Source organism: Panthera pardus, unplaced genomic scaffold (genome assembly GCF_024362965.1).
Source record: "Panthera pardus isolate Hobbes unplaced genomic scaffold, ASM2436296v1 HiC_scaffold_6, whole genome shotgun sequence".
Lineage (NCBI taxonomy): Eukaryota > Metazoa > Chordata > Mammalia > Carnivora > Felidae > Panthera > Panthera pardus.
The window spans coordinates 126,575,850-126,591,511 of record NW_026526991.1 but is presented as its reverse complement, the minus strand read 5'-3'; the positions used below and the strand labels follow the sequence as shown (position 1 = coordinate 126,591,511).

The window sequence follows — 15,662 nt, the reverse complement described above, 5'->3', positions numbered from 1 at the left end:
AACTAATACAAACACAATGATTTCCTTAATGCCATTTCTCTAAATGTTTGGTGAAAAGTAAATCTATACAGGTTTCCAGAAGGCCATTTACAGTTATGTACACCACAGTGTAATTTAGTTCTTCAAAAAACTTTGTCACACCATCCCGACCACTTCCCTTACAGGTCTCCCACACTCCAGGCCACTACGTACGGCCCTAAGTGCCCTGGAGCCAGCTGTCAGACAAGCAGAGACAGCCCTCAGCCTCAGAGCTGACTGAAACTATCCAACCCCTAGGGAGCCTATGAAACCTAGCCAACTCCATCCCAACGCCCGTACACAGGCTGCTCTCTGTAGTAGCACCTTGCTGTTGCCCTGTCCCCAGGTGTCATCCCGTCTGTGGCGCTGTCTGGGAGCCCTCTCTTGTTTGGAGGTGTAAGTAACAGAGAGTTCTGCCTTTCATCTATCTGAGTACCAGTGTGTTGTGTCCTGCCATTATAATAATCTTTAGGGGTGCCTGGTCGGCTCATATGGTTAGGCGTCTGACTCTTGATTTTAGCTCAGATCATGATCTCGGGGTTGTGGGACTGAGCCCCATGTTGGGCTCTGCACTGAGCACGGAGTCTGCTTAAGATTCTTTCTCTCCCTCTCTCTCTACCCCCACCGGCTCGCATGCCATTTTCCCCTACCTCTTGCTCTCTCTTGAAAACAAACAAAAAACAAACAAAAAAAGTTACTGCTAGAGCACTAGAGCAATATGCATTAGGAGAACACATAGCCATTACTGGTTTTCCACTAAGATCGTAGGAGGAAAATAGGCATTGCTCTACCTGCTCTTCCTGACAGCTAAAGAAAAGCAAAAAGCATGATTTAGAAAAGCTTACAATTCTGAAATTGGTAATTCACTCATTCAACAAATGTTTACTGACCACCAAGTATGTACCCAGAAATACAACATCACTGGCTTCAAAGGGTCTATAGTCCACTGGTGATGAACAGAGAAAAGCAAATTCAAGATCAAAAAAATAAATAAGTTAACAGATAAGAACATTATAGAGAGATTATTCCTATGCTATTATGAAAAAGGGTCACTGAGGCAATGGCCGAAGAAAGGGTCTTGGAGGCACCATTTTAAGTAGGACCTGCAGGGGACAGGGAGCCATCCACTCAAGATCTGGAGAATTCTTGGCAGAAATGATGGCAAGCACGAAGTCCTATTAGGCAGGAAAGGGCTTGGGTGTGTTCAGAAACTGGCAGGAAACCAGGAAGACGAGTGCACAGCAACAGAGAGGGCAGTGCGCCTCCAGAGGGCCAGACAGGATCTGGTTCAGGGCGTGGAGAGGGCAGTACGCCTCCACGGGGACAGACGGGATCTGGATCAGGGCGTTACAGGCCACACGGTGACAATTTCACAGTATATCATCTCCACACCCTATCCTCCTGCAAAACCCACACACATGCTTTAAAAAAAAAGGCTTTACTGAAGTGTCTTTGACGTGCGAAAAGGGTACACATTAAAAGCGTGCAACTTGATGTTTTTATATATGCATACGCTGTGAAAAGATCACCACCATCAAGCTAATTAACATATTCATCACCTCTATACAGTTACCATTTTTGTGTGTGTACCCATGTGCACACTTGCCAGCACACACACACTTTTTAGGATCTATGAATGTTTGTGTGTGTTTCCTGGGAGAACGGGATGCAGCTTGATGCTCTGGTTGCCAGGCTACTTCAGAATAGCTTTAGCTTGTAAGTTAAAGTCACCGAAAATAATAAAACAGTTGCTACTGTGTAACAATATGATGTCTACTAAGAGATCCGGGCAGGATGGAACCTAATTCATTATCATACCATACCACTCCTTTCCAAGTGTTGTCATGAAAGAGGAACACTTCTGCTTAAAAGAAAGTAAGAAAGTAAGAAGGCAAGAGGGCAAGACACCGTCCTTTTCCTAAATCACTATCACCAGAGCTACTGCTATGGAACCACAATTCTAAAATGGAAAAGAAAATGAGATCCACTTCTCCCTTTCCAAAATCAGGACACCTCATTAAGTGCAAATCATTAATGATTTGAACCCCATTTAAAACTATCCAATAGTTATTTCAGAACATCCAATAGTTATTTTAGAGTATGCAGAAAAGCCATGAAATATTTATCAATAAATGAGAAGTTCCTAACCTTACCCCATGTGCTAAAGAATTTAATGCTATGAAATGCTTGGAATTTTGTTTTTAAGTGTGAAATCATTTTTCAGATGGAATAGACAAAACTTAAAACTTCAGGCATCTAGCAAATTCTTTTTCTTTGCCTCCTAAGTATTGCCAGTTGTTTCAGCAAAGCGTACCATTATGAGGAAGCAACAATACATCCTTTTCCCTTGGTTTACCAAAAACTAAATGTATACGCAATAATAGATTTATTTTTATAAATTGTTTTTTTTTACTGGGTTCCGCCCTCTGTCCTTGAAAACAGGAAACTCGGCATCATCAGCCAGCTTAACTCTATCCTTCATACGCCTGTCAGTTTAGGAAAGGAGATCAGGAAAGAAGTGGAGAGTATGTACTAGCAAGTTAAATGTCATCTAGGAGAAAATACCATCCACGACATTGGACATGTGAATAAAAAGCATTGAAAACACCTTCAGAATCAACTTACCTTACAGTATCTTAAAGCTTCCATTAATGTTAAGAATCCTACTGCTGCTTGTTCATGTATACCAAGAAGTTCTACAAAAAAGAAGTTAGCACTGCATTAGCATATGTAAATCTGAAAAGTACCTATATGTAAATATAGATGTACCCTATATACATATTTTACATCAAAACTTTTATTCCCCAAACTATACTTCAAAACCTAGCATGTATTTACTGTTAAGAGTTCCATCAAATCATCGTATTACTAATTATTATCAAATGCCATTAGATCATGTTTGTGTGGGTGATGTGATATTCAGATGTACATTAAATGTCTTTACGAACTTTATTTTCAATGTTAATGTTTAAAATGAGGACATTTTTCTCTCTGAAAACCAAGGAGTTACGGACAAAAAGAAAAAAGAGATACTCAATAATATCCATTGTTTTGACTTAGAAAAACAAATGAATATGCTAATCTTAATCCATAAAATTTATCATCAGTGAACCTACTTGTAGAATACTTAAAACATGGGAATTTGATTCCATTCCTGACTCCTATAAATAAACACAGTGTGCTTAAGACTCCAGAAATAAAGACAAATAGAACAAGTTATCTGCCTTACAAAGGCTAAATTTATCAAGAGAGATAGAAGAAAAAACTTGTGTCTTCACTGTTTACACACACACATACACAATGCATCTTAAAAGTGATAAAAGAACATCTATTTATTTATTACGGAAGGTGTACAGAACTGACAACATGTGAGTTGAACCTCGAAGCATATGTAGGAATTTTTTCCAGGCCAAGAAGATGATACGAAGGAAATTCAAGGCAGAGGAAACAAGAAAGAATTATCAACAATAAAGAAAATCAATGTATTTAAGGGGTGAAGAATATGCCAAACCTTCCTTCAAGGTTTCTAGCCTGGGGAATCTGACAAATGGTGACTAACTGATAGAGTTAAGAAAAAGTAGGTTCCGAAAGTGGTATCAAGAGAGAACATGAGTTTGGTTTAGGCAAGCTGGAAGGGAGGAAACCTCAGGACTTCTAGCTACAGATGGATACACAACTAAGGCTCAGGAACACAAGGAAGAGGGGTCAGGGGAGGATACAGAGCTTTGGGCATCATCAGCATAGAGATGAGAGGTGATGTCATGGATGTGGTTAAGAAAGAACTGACAAAGCTCAGAAAATGAAGACAAGTGATTATTTCACAACAAAGATGTAACTGTGGTGATGATCTTATCTTTTACAGACTATAGCTTTCAGTTGAGGTATATTAAGTAGAACTACAATAGTATTTGGATCCATAAATGTTTCTACAAAGCATTTTTTCTGGTTCAAAATTATGTCCACTGTAAATACTACACACACACACACACACACACACACACACACACACACACAGCTTTGCTTCCTTTTCACCACCTGGTCATGTTTTATCCACTTTTCTGTTAAGATATAGTGTTTTCCTTATTAATTAATGTAATAATATCAATTCTTAGTCATACCATGTATCCTTAAGTACAACATTCAGACAGTGTAAGCCAAGAACCGGTTGTTGAAACTTTTGGATTTGGAAATTCAAAATTAAGAGAATATACATATATTTTTCACTAGTTTCTTACAGGTACCAGGAGGGTATAGCAATAGTTCCCAAATTGTCATTTATGATTCCTAGGGATCCACAAGACCCTTTAGAGACTACATGATTTTCATAAAAGGACATTAATTGCCTGTTTTGTTGTTGTTTTTTTTTTTTTTTTGCTCTTAAACTTTCATGAGTAAAGTGAAGTTTTCCAGAGGCCAAATGACATGTCATATCTCAACAGACTAGATCTATAAACAGATATGAGAATGTCTACTAATAACCTCAACATTGAAGGAACTTGCAAACTTTAAAACAATGTCACTCTTCTTACTGATTTTCTTCTTATTTTGGAAAACAGTTATTTATATTGAGAAGTAAAGGATGTATTATTGTCATTTTAAAATGAATTGATACATCTTTTAAATTTCTAAGTCTTAATTTCTAAGAAAAATATTGATCATTATTTGGTTATAACCCATACAAGAAAAAGCTCTTTGGGATCTTCAATCATTTTTAAAAGTATAAAAAGCATGAAAACAAAAAACACCTGAATCACTGAGTTATAGCATTCAAAGGAAAAAAAGGGAGTGGGGGTGAGTGACCCAAATAAGCAGAAATGGTACTCTACGGTCTTACAAATTTTCCCCTCCTCTTCCTTCTTAGATTTATTTTCAAGTTCAAAGAAGAATATGTATGTTGAGAAACATTTTCACACTTTAATTTCTAAAAATCAGATATCACCACCTAGTGTTATGATTAGATATTGCATCATCGATTTCCTTGTAATTTTAAACAAATGTCTCAAAGAATATATTTGTAACTTAATGCTACTAGCTATGGCGAACCAGCTGTTCGTAATTGTTGGGGAATGAATTATTCAGATTAGGTCAGTAATCACATGTTTAGGCATGCAGTTTGGATGATAATATTTAAAAACTACTCCTATTTCCTTAGACTAAATATTTAAATTTTTTATCTGTAGTAGCTAATGTGCATCCTTAAGAATATCTATTAGTGTACAAAGTTGTAAATATAGTGAGGATATACTCACCTCACATATTACAACTTATAGAATTTACTTATATAAGACTTGTCTCAGTAAGTCTCAAAGAAGTCAATTTACATTTGCAGAAAATCCTAATAATTGTGTCATTATATTTGAGAATTTTCTAACTTTGTTTCCTTAGCTTCATATTTCAGATTAATCACGATCAGAGTCCTTATCAACCCCATCTGCTTCAGTCAGTGAGACCATACACACACACACACACACACACACACACACACACACACACACACACACACACACACACAGTTTTATATTCCTTGGTTTGCCATTCTACCCTTTTCTCTTCCACTTCAAGTGTCACTTCTCACCACCATCAGCCCATCTACAAAAGTCCTGTTTGGGCCTTTTAAATTTGATGCTGACTTGGAAACCAGATGACTGCACTGCACTTGTTTAAGAAACATACTCTGAGTGCCAAGTAGTGAAAAGAAACAATGCTGCATAGTGCAGGAATACAAAGCTACCAGCAGGAATACAGAGATGAAGACAAGACCTTCTTTGCAAACCATGTAAAGATAAGGGATTAATAACCAAAATATATAGGGAACTCCTACAACTCAGTTGGAAAAATCCAAATCACCCAATTAAAAATTGGGCAGAGAACATGAATAGACATTTCTCCAAAGAATACATAAAAATGGCCAACGATGGAAAATGGAAACGATGCTCAACATCACTAATCATCAGAGAGATGCAAATCAAAACTACAAAGAGTTACCACCTCACACCTGTCAGCACGGCCATTATCAAAAACAAGCCAATCAAAAACTGTTGGTAAGGATATATAGAAATTGGAACCCTTGTACACTTCTGGTGGCAATGTAAAATGGTATAGCAGCTACGGAAAAGAGTGTGGAGGTTCCTCAAAAAATTAAAAGTACAACTACCATGTGATAGAGCAATTCTACTTCTGGGTGTTCAATCCAAAAGAAATGAAAATCTTTTGAGATAATCTTTCGAAAATCTCAAAGAGATACTGTGCTCCCTCACTCACTGCAGCACTATTCACAACAACCAACATGTTCAAACAACTTCAAAGTCCAGCAACTAATGAATGGAGCAACATACTGTGGTACATACATGGAATGGAGTATGACTCAGGCTTAAAAAAGAAGGAAATCCTATCATATGTGGCAACAGGAACGACCCTTGAGGACACTATGCTCAGTGAAATACACAAGTCACAGAAGGAGAAATGCTGCACGATTCCACTTAGATGGCTATCTAAAATCATCAGATTCAAGCGTAAGAGACTCTTAAAAACTGAGAACAAACTGAGGGTTGATGGGACGTGGGAGGGAGGGGGGGGGTGGGTGATGGGTATTGAGGAGGGCACCTTTTGGGATGAGCACTGGGTGTTGTATGGAGACCAATTTGACAATAAACTTCATATATTGAAAAAAAATAAAAAATAAAAAAATAAAATCATCAGATTCATAGAGGCAGGGTGGAATGACGGTTGCTAGGAGCTGGGAGGAGGAGGGAATGGGGAGTTGCTACCCACCAGATAAAGTTGCAACCATGTAAGATGAGAAGGTTCTAGATATCTGCTGTGCAACTTCACACTTACAATTAAAACGGTATCTTAAGTTAAAAATTCATTATGAAGGTAGATCTCATGCTGAATGTTCTTACTACAATTGAAAAAAATCCTCTCCCCCTCCCTCAAAACAGTAGGTGACAGAGTAGAATGCGTTAAGTGCCATGAAAACGAAATGCTCAGAGGTCAGGACAGATCACTCTGGACTGTGAGACTCAGGAAGCTCCCCCTGGAGGGACAACAGCACTTGAGGTAGGCAGTGAAGGACTAGACAGGCACATGTGAAGGGACATAAGTCTTTGGCAAAAGGCATAGTATGAACAGAGAAATAAAAAACAAGTAGCATAATTTTGTTCAAGCACAGGTTCATGACAGTTGAAAAATAAGCTTGGATCAAGTTATGCAGAGTGCTTAAGAAAAAAGTTTGCAGTGAGAAAAATTAAAAATGATTTATTTCCAAGGATGTTAGAACAGCTAAACTAAAAGGTGATAAAATACTGAGAAAGACTTGGCTATCTACTGAGACATAAATTGCACACATATACACAATTTGAGCTATGAACTTTGTGAAATCTATTTTTGAAAGCGAAGAGCTTTTCAAACCCAGTTACTGTTTGTTTTATTCCTAAGAAGTCAGGTTGCTACAAGGTTCACACGTAGCTACGGTTGCCAAATTTAGCAAAAAAAACCCAAAAAACCAAAAAAAAACCCAAAAAACAAGAAACAAGATGCTCAGTTAAAATTTAAATTTCATATAAAAAAAAAAACCAATTTCTTTTGTAAAACTATATTCCAAATATTGAATGTCACATACTTACACTAAAAACGGTTTACTCTTTGTCTGAAATTCCAGTTTAACTGGGAGTCCTGTATTTTACCTGGCAACTTAGCTCCAACTAATTACATGTATTTTTACAAGTAAAAAAATTTAGAGAAAATAAGCACTTGTGCTCTTTTCTTACACAAATTCTGATAAACCAAACACTTCAAATTTGTATATCACCTAGCCACTTAATTACAATTCTTATTACTTAAAAAATACTAAAATTTCAAAATGATCTTAATCTTCAGGTTCTCTTAGTGATTATGTATCATGAGTTCATCAACTTTCAGTGAACTATTTAATTATAGCCTGGATAGACTGGGATATTGATTTCTATTAAAAAAAAAAAAAAAAAACAAAACAAGCAAGCAAGCTCTGTGTTTCTGATTTATAAGAGCTGACTCCACCTCAATTCCATAAAGTGAAGAAAACATTAAAATAATTATCAAATGAACATAATAAATGTACAATACATTCAATAGCAGGACACAAATATAGCAGAAGGCCTTTAAGACAGAAAAGAGACCACCAGAAAACTGATATACAGGCAAACCAAGTCAAAGAGAAGCTCGGCTTAAAATATAAGCAGTAGTGCAAGCTAAAGAAAGATGGCAGGTAAAGAGGGGCCAGACCACAAAAGGATTTGAGAGCCTTCATTAAGGAGTTTAAGTGCACAGGCAAGCCGGTCACTGAGTGGTTGTGAGAAACTATCATGATCTGATTTAGCTTGTAAAATGCTACACCAGCCACTGGGAAGGACTAAGGGGGCGGGCAAAAGTGATATTAGGTGACTAGTTCTACTGTGTTCTATTGCAGAAGCAAAAGATAGTTTTAATGGTTGAGGTAGAATAAAGTACTTGGATTTGGGAACTGTGATCAACAATATACACTGTCATTTAAAGATACAAAAATAACAATCTAAATGGGAAGATTACTATCGTAAAGATGTCACTTCTTCAAAATAATCTACAAATTTAATATAACCTGAATCGAATTCTAACAAATTTCTTAAAAACTGAAACTTACAAAGCTGAAAAAAAGTTCAGTTGGACTGGATAATACAAAAATGGCTATAATCATTTTGGAAAAGTTCAACAGCAGGAAACATTTGCTGACAAATGTCAAAAACATTATAAAACTACGCAATAATGTAGTTTTGGCAAGAGAACTCACAAACCGATTAGTGGAATAGAGGAGTATGAAAAAAGTCTCATACACATGGAAAAATCTGTTCTTTGATCAAGTGGGTATTTCACATCTGTGGAGAAATGACAAGTTAGCAAGCACAGTAAGCAATTCTCTGGGAAAAAGAAAACCGATCCCTCTCTCACACCACTCATAAATAAATAATCCAAATAGTCAAAACAGCTAAACATTATTAAAAAAAAAAAAAAGCCTACAAAAGCAGTTGAAGAAAATACTAGGAAATATTAGTTTAATCTTGGGATGGGAGAAATACAAAACTGATTCAAGAAAAAAATTAAAAAACAAAACAGAAGCCATAACAGAAAAGATGAAATGATTTATCTTCCTAAGAATGAAAAGCTTGGGTATGATAAAAGATACCACTAACAAAGTTAAAAGACAGAAAAGGCTGAGAGAAAATATTTACAACACATTTTTAACACACAAAGAATTTATAGAGCTCCTAGAAATTGTGAATAAAAGAAAATAAGTCCTTCCCCACAAAATTCCAAAAGCTAGAAAGAGGCAATTCCCAGAAGAGGAAATACTAAAAGCTAACAAACGCACAAAAAGACAATAAAGCACAGGCTCAGGAGGAATGAGAGAAATGTGAATTAAAAGAGGCTATCAACTATCAGTAAGATGACATAATATTAAAGATGGACGGTTCTGAGAGGTGGCCAGGATGCAGAAAAACAGGAACTCCCCTACAATATTAGAAGCAAAGTGGACACATTAGCAGTTGGTAAGGCAGACTGTACAAGGTAACTTGGCATTATCTATCAGTTTAACAGGTGTTCTTCTAAGATTAAGTATATGAGTTATCATATTACCTAGGATTTTACTCCTAGGTATATAACAAAGAAAAAAGAAAAATGTATAGCCACACAAAAACTTGTACATAAATGCTCCTAACCACATTATTCAGGACAGCCAAGTGGAAACAAGCTGGGTGTCCATCAATCGATAAATGAATACATAAAATATGGCCTAGCCACACAATGGAATATTATTCACCAATAAAAAGGAATGAATAGCTGGTATATGGCTAAAACATGGATGAAACTTGAAAACATGCCAAGTGAAAGAAGCCAGTCACAGATGATCAGATACTGTAGGATTCTATTTTTAATTTTTTAAATGTTTATTTATTTTTTGAAAGAGAGACAGAGCATGAGAGGGGTAGGGGCCGAGAGAGAGGGAGACACGGAATCCAAAGCAGACTCCAGGCTCCGAGCTGTCAGCACAGAGGTCGACGTGGGGCTCGAACTCATGAACTGCGAGATCATGACCTGAGCCGAAGTCGGACATTTAACAGAATGAGCCACCCAGGAGCCCCTATAGGTTATTCTATTTATAAGAAATCCCCCGTTTCAGCAAATTTGTGGACAGAAAATAAAGTAGGCCTGGAGCTGAGTGGCAAAGGGATTATGGGGACTGACTGCAAAAGATAAAAGGGTTCTTTTTGGGCTGATAAAAATGTTCTAAAATTGATGTGGTGATGGCTGAATAACTCTAAGAACATATTAAAAACCATGGAACTGGACAAACAGTATCACATGGGGCGCCTGGATGGCTCAGTTGGTTAAGCATCGAACCCTTGATTTTGGCTCAAGTCATGATCTCTTGGTTCCTGAGATGGAGCCCTGCATTGGGCTCTGCAGACAGAGAGGAGCCTGCTTGGAATTCTCAATCTCTCTCTGCCCCTCCCCTGCTCACGCTCATGCATGCTCTTTCAAAATAAATAAACATTAAAAAAAAAAAAAATAGTACCACAGGTATGTGAATTCTATCTTGATAAAGCTATTGCTAACAAAAATTAAGATGCCTAAATTTTTAGCATTCTACTTTTAGAAATCCTATAGGAAAAAAAAAAAAAAGAAATCCTATAGGAATAGGATTGTACAGAAAGATTTATATACAAAACTGTTCACTGCAGTATTTCTTTATAACAGCCACAAACGACAACAATATACATGTTCACCATAAACTAAAGCAAAAGACAAACTGGCAAAAATGTTTATTATATGTTATATAATATAGGACAGATCAAGCATTGATATCCTCAATAAATAAAGGCAAAAAAACTGCCCTATTTATCTTTCAGTGAGCCTTCTTGGCCTTTCCTGGATAATACAGAATACTCATTTTCTCATCAACTGCTGGATTGATGATTACTGCAGGGAAAAAAGCCTATCAGCTTTACTGGTTGGACCCACTCTAAATCCCTCATGTAAACTCATCCCTACTCTTACTGCTGACTCCACACTTAAAAATTTCTCCCATCACCCATTTTTTTTTTATTCCTTCTTAAAGCAGTGGATTCAAACCCTTTCTCTCCTTTATATACCTCTAACTTTACCCCTGTCCACTCATTCTCAGCAGACTTCAAAATCTCAAAAATTCTCCCAATTTAAATCTTTAACACCTCAAATGCCTTCTTCTTTTCTTAGCACATTCTTTCTTTCTGCTTTAGAAGAACTGTGTATTGTTCCAATGTTACTGTTGTCCCTGACCCCATTTACTTTGATTAAAGGTGGTTTCCCTTTCCTGGGCCAATGAACAACTTAAGTGACTTCCATTCCTTAAAACAAAACCTAAATGCACCATCTCTCCACATGGGAATCAATTCCTCTCTTTTCCTCTTTCGCCAGCAAAACTACCTTGCTTATGCTGCTAAAATATGTACTCCCTATGATCTGGTTTCTAGCTCGATAGCTCTTTAAGTTTTTTTTTTTCAATGTTTACTTATTTTTTGAGAGCGAGAGACAGAGAGAGAATGAGAGGGGGAGGGGCAGAGAGAGAAGGGGACAGAGGATCCGAAGCAGGCTCTGCACTGACAGCAAAGCGCCCGATGCGGGGCTCAAATCTACAAACCATGAGATCGTGGACTGAGCCGAAGGCAAAGGCAGTTAAGACTGAGCCACCCAGGCACCCCCTCAATTGCTCTTTTAAAAGCAAAGACCTAGCTAATTGCTCAATTCATAGCCTGGTCTTAGTCCTCATTCTCCTTGAATGAGAAATATAGCATGTGGCTCATTCACTAACTCTGTATCACGGACAAGAATCTTTGGATTAAGGGCACCAGGGTGGCTCAGTCTGTTAAGCGTCCGACTTGGGCTCAGGTCATGATCTCATGGTTCTCACATTGGGATCTGTGCTGACAGCTCAGAGTGTGGAGCCTGCTTCAGATTCTGTGTCTCCCTCTCTCTCTCTCCCTGCCCTTCCCCCATTCACGTTCTGTCTCTGTCAAAACAAAATAAATAAATGTTAAAAACATTTATTAAAAAAAGAATATCTTTGGATTAAATTCTCAAAATCTGTTTCTTTCAATAAATGAGGCAAATAATTACCTCTCAGGGTATGAATGTTACAAGATGAACTCCTACCACATCATCTTATATACTTACTATCGCACTCAAGATTCTGTTAAGCGTAGTTTAAGAGGTGGTTTATCATAATGATTATGTATGCTGGTTACATGGAATCAGACTACTGTCATTCAAATCTCAGCTCTGCTAGTGTGAAACGAAGCAAGATTCTTAACCACTCTATGCCGTAGTTTCCTGTACTCTATGATCTTCATAGAACACTTATAAGAATGAAGTCATTAAGTACTAAGTACGGTTAAATAAACGTTCCCCACTGCTGCTTAATAAGCATTTAATCATCGATAGCTATACCTGCTCTTCAAAGAAAGTCAAATACTTGAGGCCAGAGATTTTTTCTGACACCAAAATACACCAAGTGACTTTCAAGTCAAGTGGCCATGATGTTCCTTCATGTGTTCATTTCTTCAAGAAGCTTTATTTGAAAACCTACCGGTCCTTTGTCCGTTACCCTCGCGCATCTAATCAGTTGGATGCTGTGGGTTCTACGTTCCTATAGTCTCTGTCACGGAGGCGCAGGGTTACAGCGGAAGGTGATATGGTGGAATGAGCACAGGCTGTGGATGTGGTCAGAAGCACTTGATGCCTCTGCTGTTTGACGTTGGGAAATTACTAAATTCTCTAAGGTTCAATTTTTGTATCTTTCCATCAAAGTTAAGAAAACACACATCTAAAACATACTGCTTAGCACAAAGCACACAAATACTAGTTGCTCTTCTTTTCTTCCTTCCAAATGCCTTCAATGACTCTTTTCCTAATGTTTGCCAACTAAAACGTCAACTTCTTAGTATCAAGAACCCTGAGGTCTTCTTCAGCCCCACGTTTATGATCATTCCTCATACCGGTCTCTCTCACAGGTGCCGTGCTCTCCTCCAGTGGTCCTCAAATGTGGCTGCACATCAGAATGATTCTGGGGTAATTTTAAAAGTACCATGTCCCATCTCTACCATGAAGAATCTCTAATTTATTTATTTACTCTTGGCGGGGGCCTGGGCACTGACTTATTTTTAAGTTCCTCAAGTGGTAATGTGTAGTCAGGATTAAGAACCTGGGGTCTCCTCAGTGTTGTCTGCCTCCCAGGCCCCAAACACAACCTGCTATTTTCCTCAAAATGCCCTCTCACTCATTCCAGCTGCCACCATGAAAATGTTACCTCCTACTTAAAGTCTCCCTGTTTAACATGGTAGGAACGTAAACATGGTAGGAAAAGTTCTCTCCTTCCTCTGAAGCTGTGCCACAGTTTCTTTCAACATGCTTCATTTCACACTGCATTATAGTCATTTACATGCACGTTCTTGTTTCCCCCAATTAGGTGTGTGTGCTTTTGAGGGAAGGCTGAGTTCTCCTCGTGGGCCAGTTAAGGCATTTTAGAAATTTGACCTTAATTGTCACAACATCTCTTTGAGGAGGGCATTAAACCTCCAAATTTTATAACCAAGGAAACACAAGCTAGAAGTAAAGTAGCTTGCCTAAGTATTTTAAAACTAGTAACTTACAATTTTTCTTCATATATTACCTATATTGCAACTTTCTTGCAGGTTGTCACATCAGAAAAACATCCAATAAATGCTGAATAAAGTATAGATTTTTAAGTTTGGTCACTGAAAACAGATCAAGTCAGTACTGCTAACAATTAAGGGAAAATGAAAAAAATATGACCTATTTTCCTTTCCAAGATAATTACTTCAAAGTCATTGCTTGGTTTTGATACTTAAACTATACTGAAAAAAATTCAGAGCAAAACAATAGTTTGGGAAACTACTATTTCAAGAAACAGAAAACAATGAATTTGTACACATCAAGAACCAAAAGTTGTGTAAGTGACTAATATTCTATAAAGAAAGTAATGAATTTACGGCAAGAAAAAAAGCCTATGGGAGGGTAGGTGAGGAAAGGCCTAGGGAGACAGAAAGCACAGTCTGGCTCTGGGAGTAGGAGGGGCGCAGGAGAATTTGCAGAAGGAGAGAGGAGGACCAAGATAACCAGTATCAAGAGCCAGAGGAACACACCCAAGTCCAGGCGACAGAGTTACGCGCCCCAGCCCAGTAGGGGCACCGAGGACAGGGGCTGCGAGGCGGAGACCCCTCAACCAAAGGGGAGCAGGAACCTTCCTTCTCTGATCATCTGAGATGATGGAAGATACTTCAGGCCCCGGAAACCGCAGGGGGAAGGGAAAAAGAGGGGTGTGGAGAAGTCATGTGGGTGAGTGCATATTACTCAAGAAAGAATGACATACTTTTAACTGGCAGGATTAAATGCCTTCAGTGTTGAATCAGAAGGGCAGGTTCAAGAACAGGACAGGCTCACTTACAAACAACAGAGCAAGGCAACCCGTGTAGTTTGTTCGTTCATAAATTTTTTTGTCCTTTCAGAAATCAGCAAGACTAGGTTCTCATTCTAACTAAATATTAAATGAATAATTTCGCAGTATTTTTTTTTTTTTTTTTAAGAGAGAGGGGGCAAGTGAGTGAGGGGCAGGGAGAGACAGAGAGAGAGAGACAGAGAGAGAGAGAAAGAGACAGACAGACACGGGACTCACTCGGGGTTTGTGTTTTACCCAAAGAGGGCTCAGGCTCACCCGATGCGGGGTTCATCCTCACCCAATGTGGGGCTCGAACTCACAAACTGAGATCATGACCTGAGCCGAAATCATATGTGTAACAGCTGGGCCATCAAGGCATCCTAATTTTGCAATATTTTATACAATGTATGGAGGGAAAGTGGTTCTTATATTCCTTAAATGGTAAAACAAAGGGATGGATTGTGCGAATGTGCTTTTAAACTTGAAATTCTATAATCTTTACTAACCTTGCCCATGTTAATATTGTATCCTTTCGTGTTTCTGTTAAATAACTATACCCTATTTCTAAAACTTAAGAAAAATTCAAATTTAAGAACAAGATTCGTTCATTTAAATGGGAGTAAAAAGCAAAATATTTGCTTCTGTCATTTGGTGACAGTTCCATCTCATTATAGAAAAAAGAAAGACATTTTTTCTCAACCATATTTGCTTCTATCATTTGGTGACAGTTTGATCCCATGATAGAAGAAAGAAATAAAATTCCCTGTAAAGTATAAAAACTACAGAAGCTTCCTGTCCTATGCTACATACTCCAAAAAGAGGTACACAGCAGTTAATATAAGTTGAGTAAGGAAATAACTGAATTTAGAATGACTCAGTAATCAACTGAAAGGAATTTTACTCAGAATTATTTATCAGCTCTTAACTGGATGCACTGGACAATAACGTGGCTTCACTTAAACGTCCCTGGGAACATATAAAGCTACAGCAGAGAAAAAAGTGAGACCAGAAATGGAGGTGTGGTGGATGGGGTGGTGGTTTAAAATTCTCAGGTAACATTACATCTACCCAGCATTTTAAAGGAAATTATGGACATCACATGTAATACAGCAAAAACCATTACCCTCACAAAACTGCA

At 37.8% G+C, this 15,662-nt stretch overlaps 1 protein-coding gene across 5 annotated transcripts in view; it reads right to left on the bottom strand.

The window, feature by feature from the left end:
- The window catches only part of MINDY3 (MINDY lysine 48 deubiquitinase 3), a 95,655-nt gene that overhangs the window by 53,872 nt on the left and 26,121 nt on the right, over window positions 1-15,662 (bottom strand). For all 5 annotated transcript variants that reach the window (XM_019460681.2, XM_019460678.2, XM_019460679.2 and 2 more), the window contains one exon: window positions 2,644-2,714. In XM_019460681.2, coding sequence (XP_019316226.2) covers window positions 2,644-2,714 — 71 coding nt within the window. The remainder of the gene's footprint in view (window positions 1-2,643; window positions 2,715-15,662) is intronic.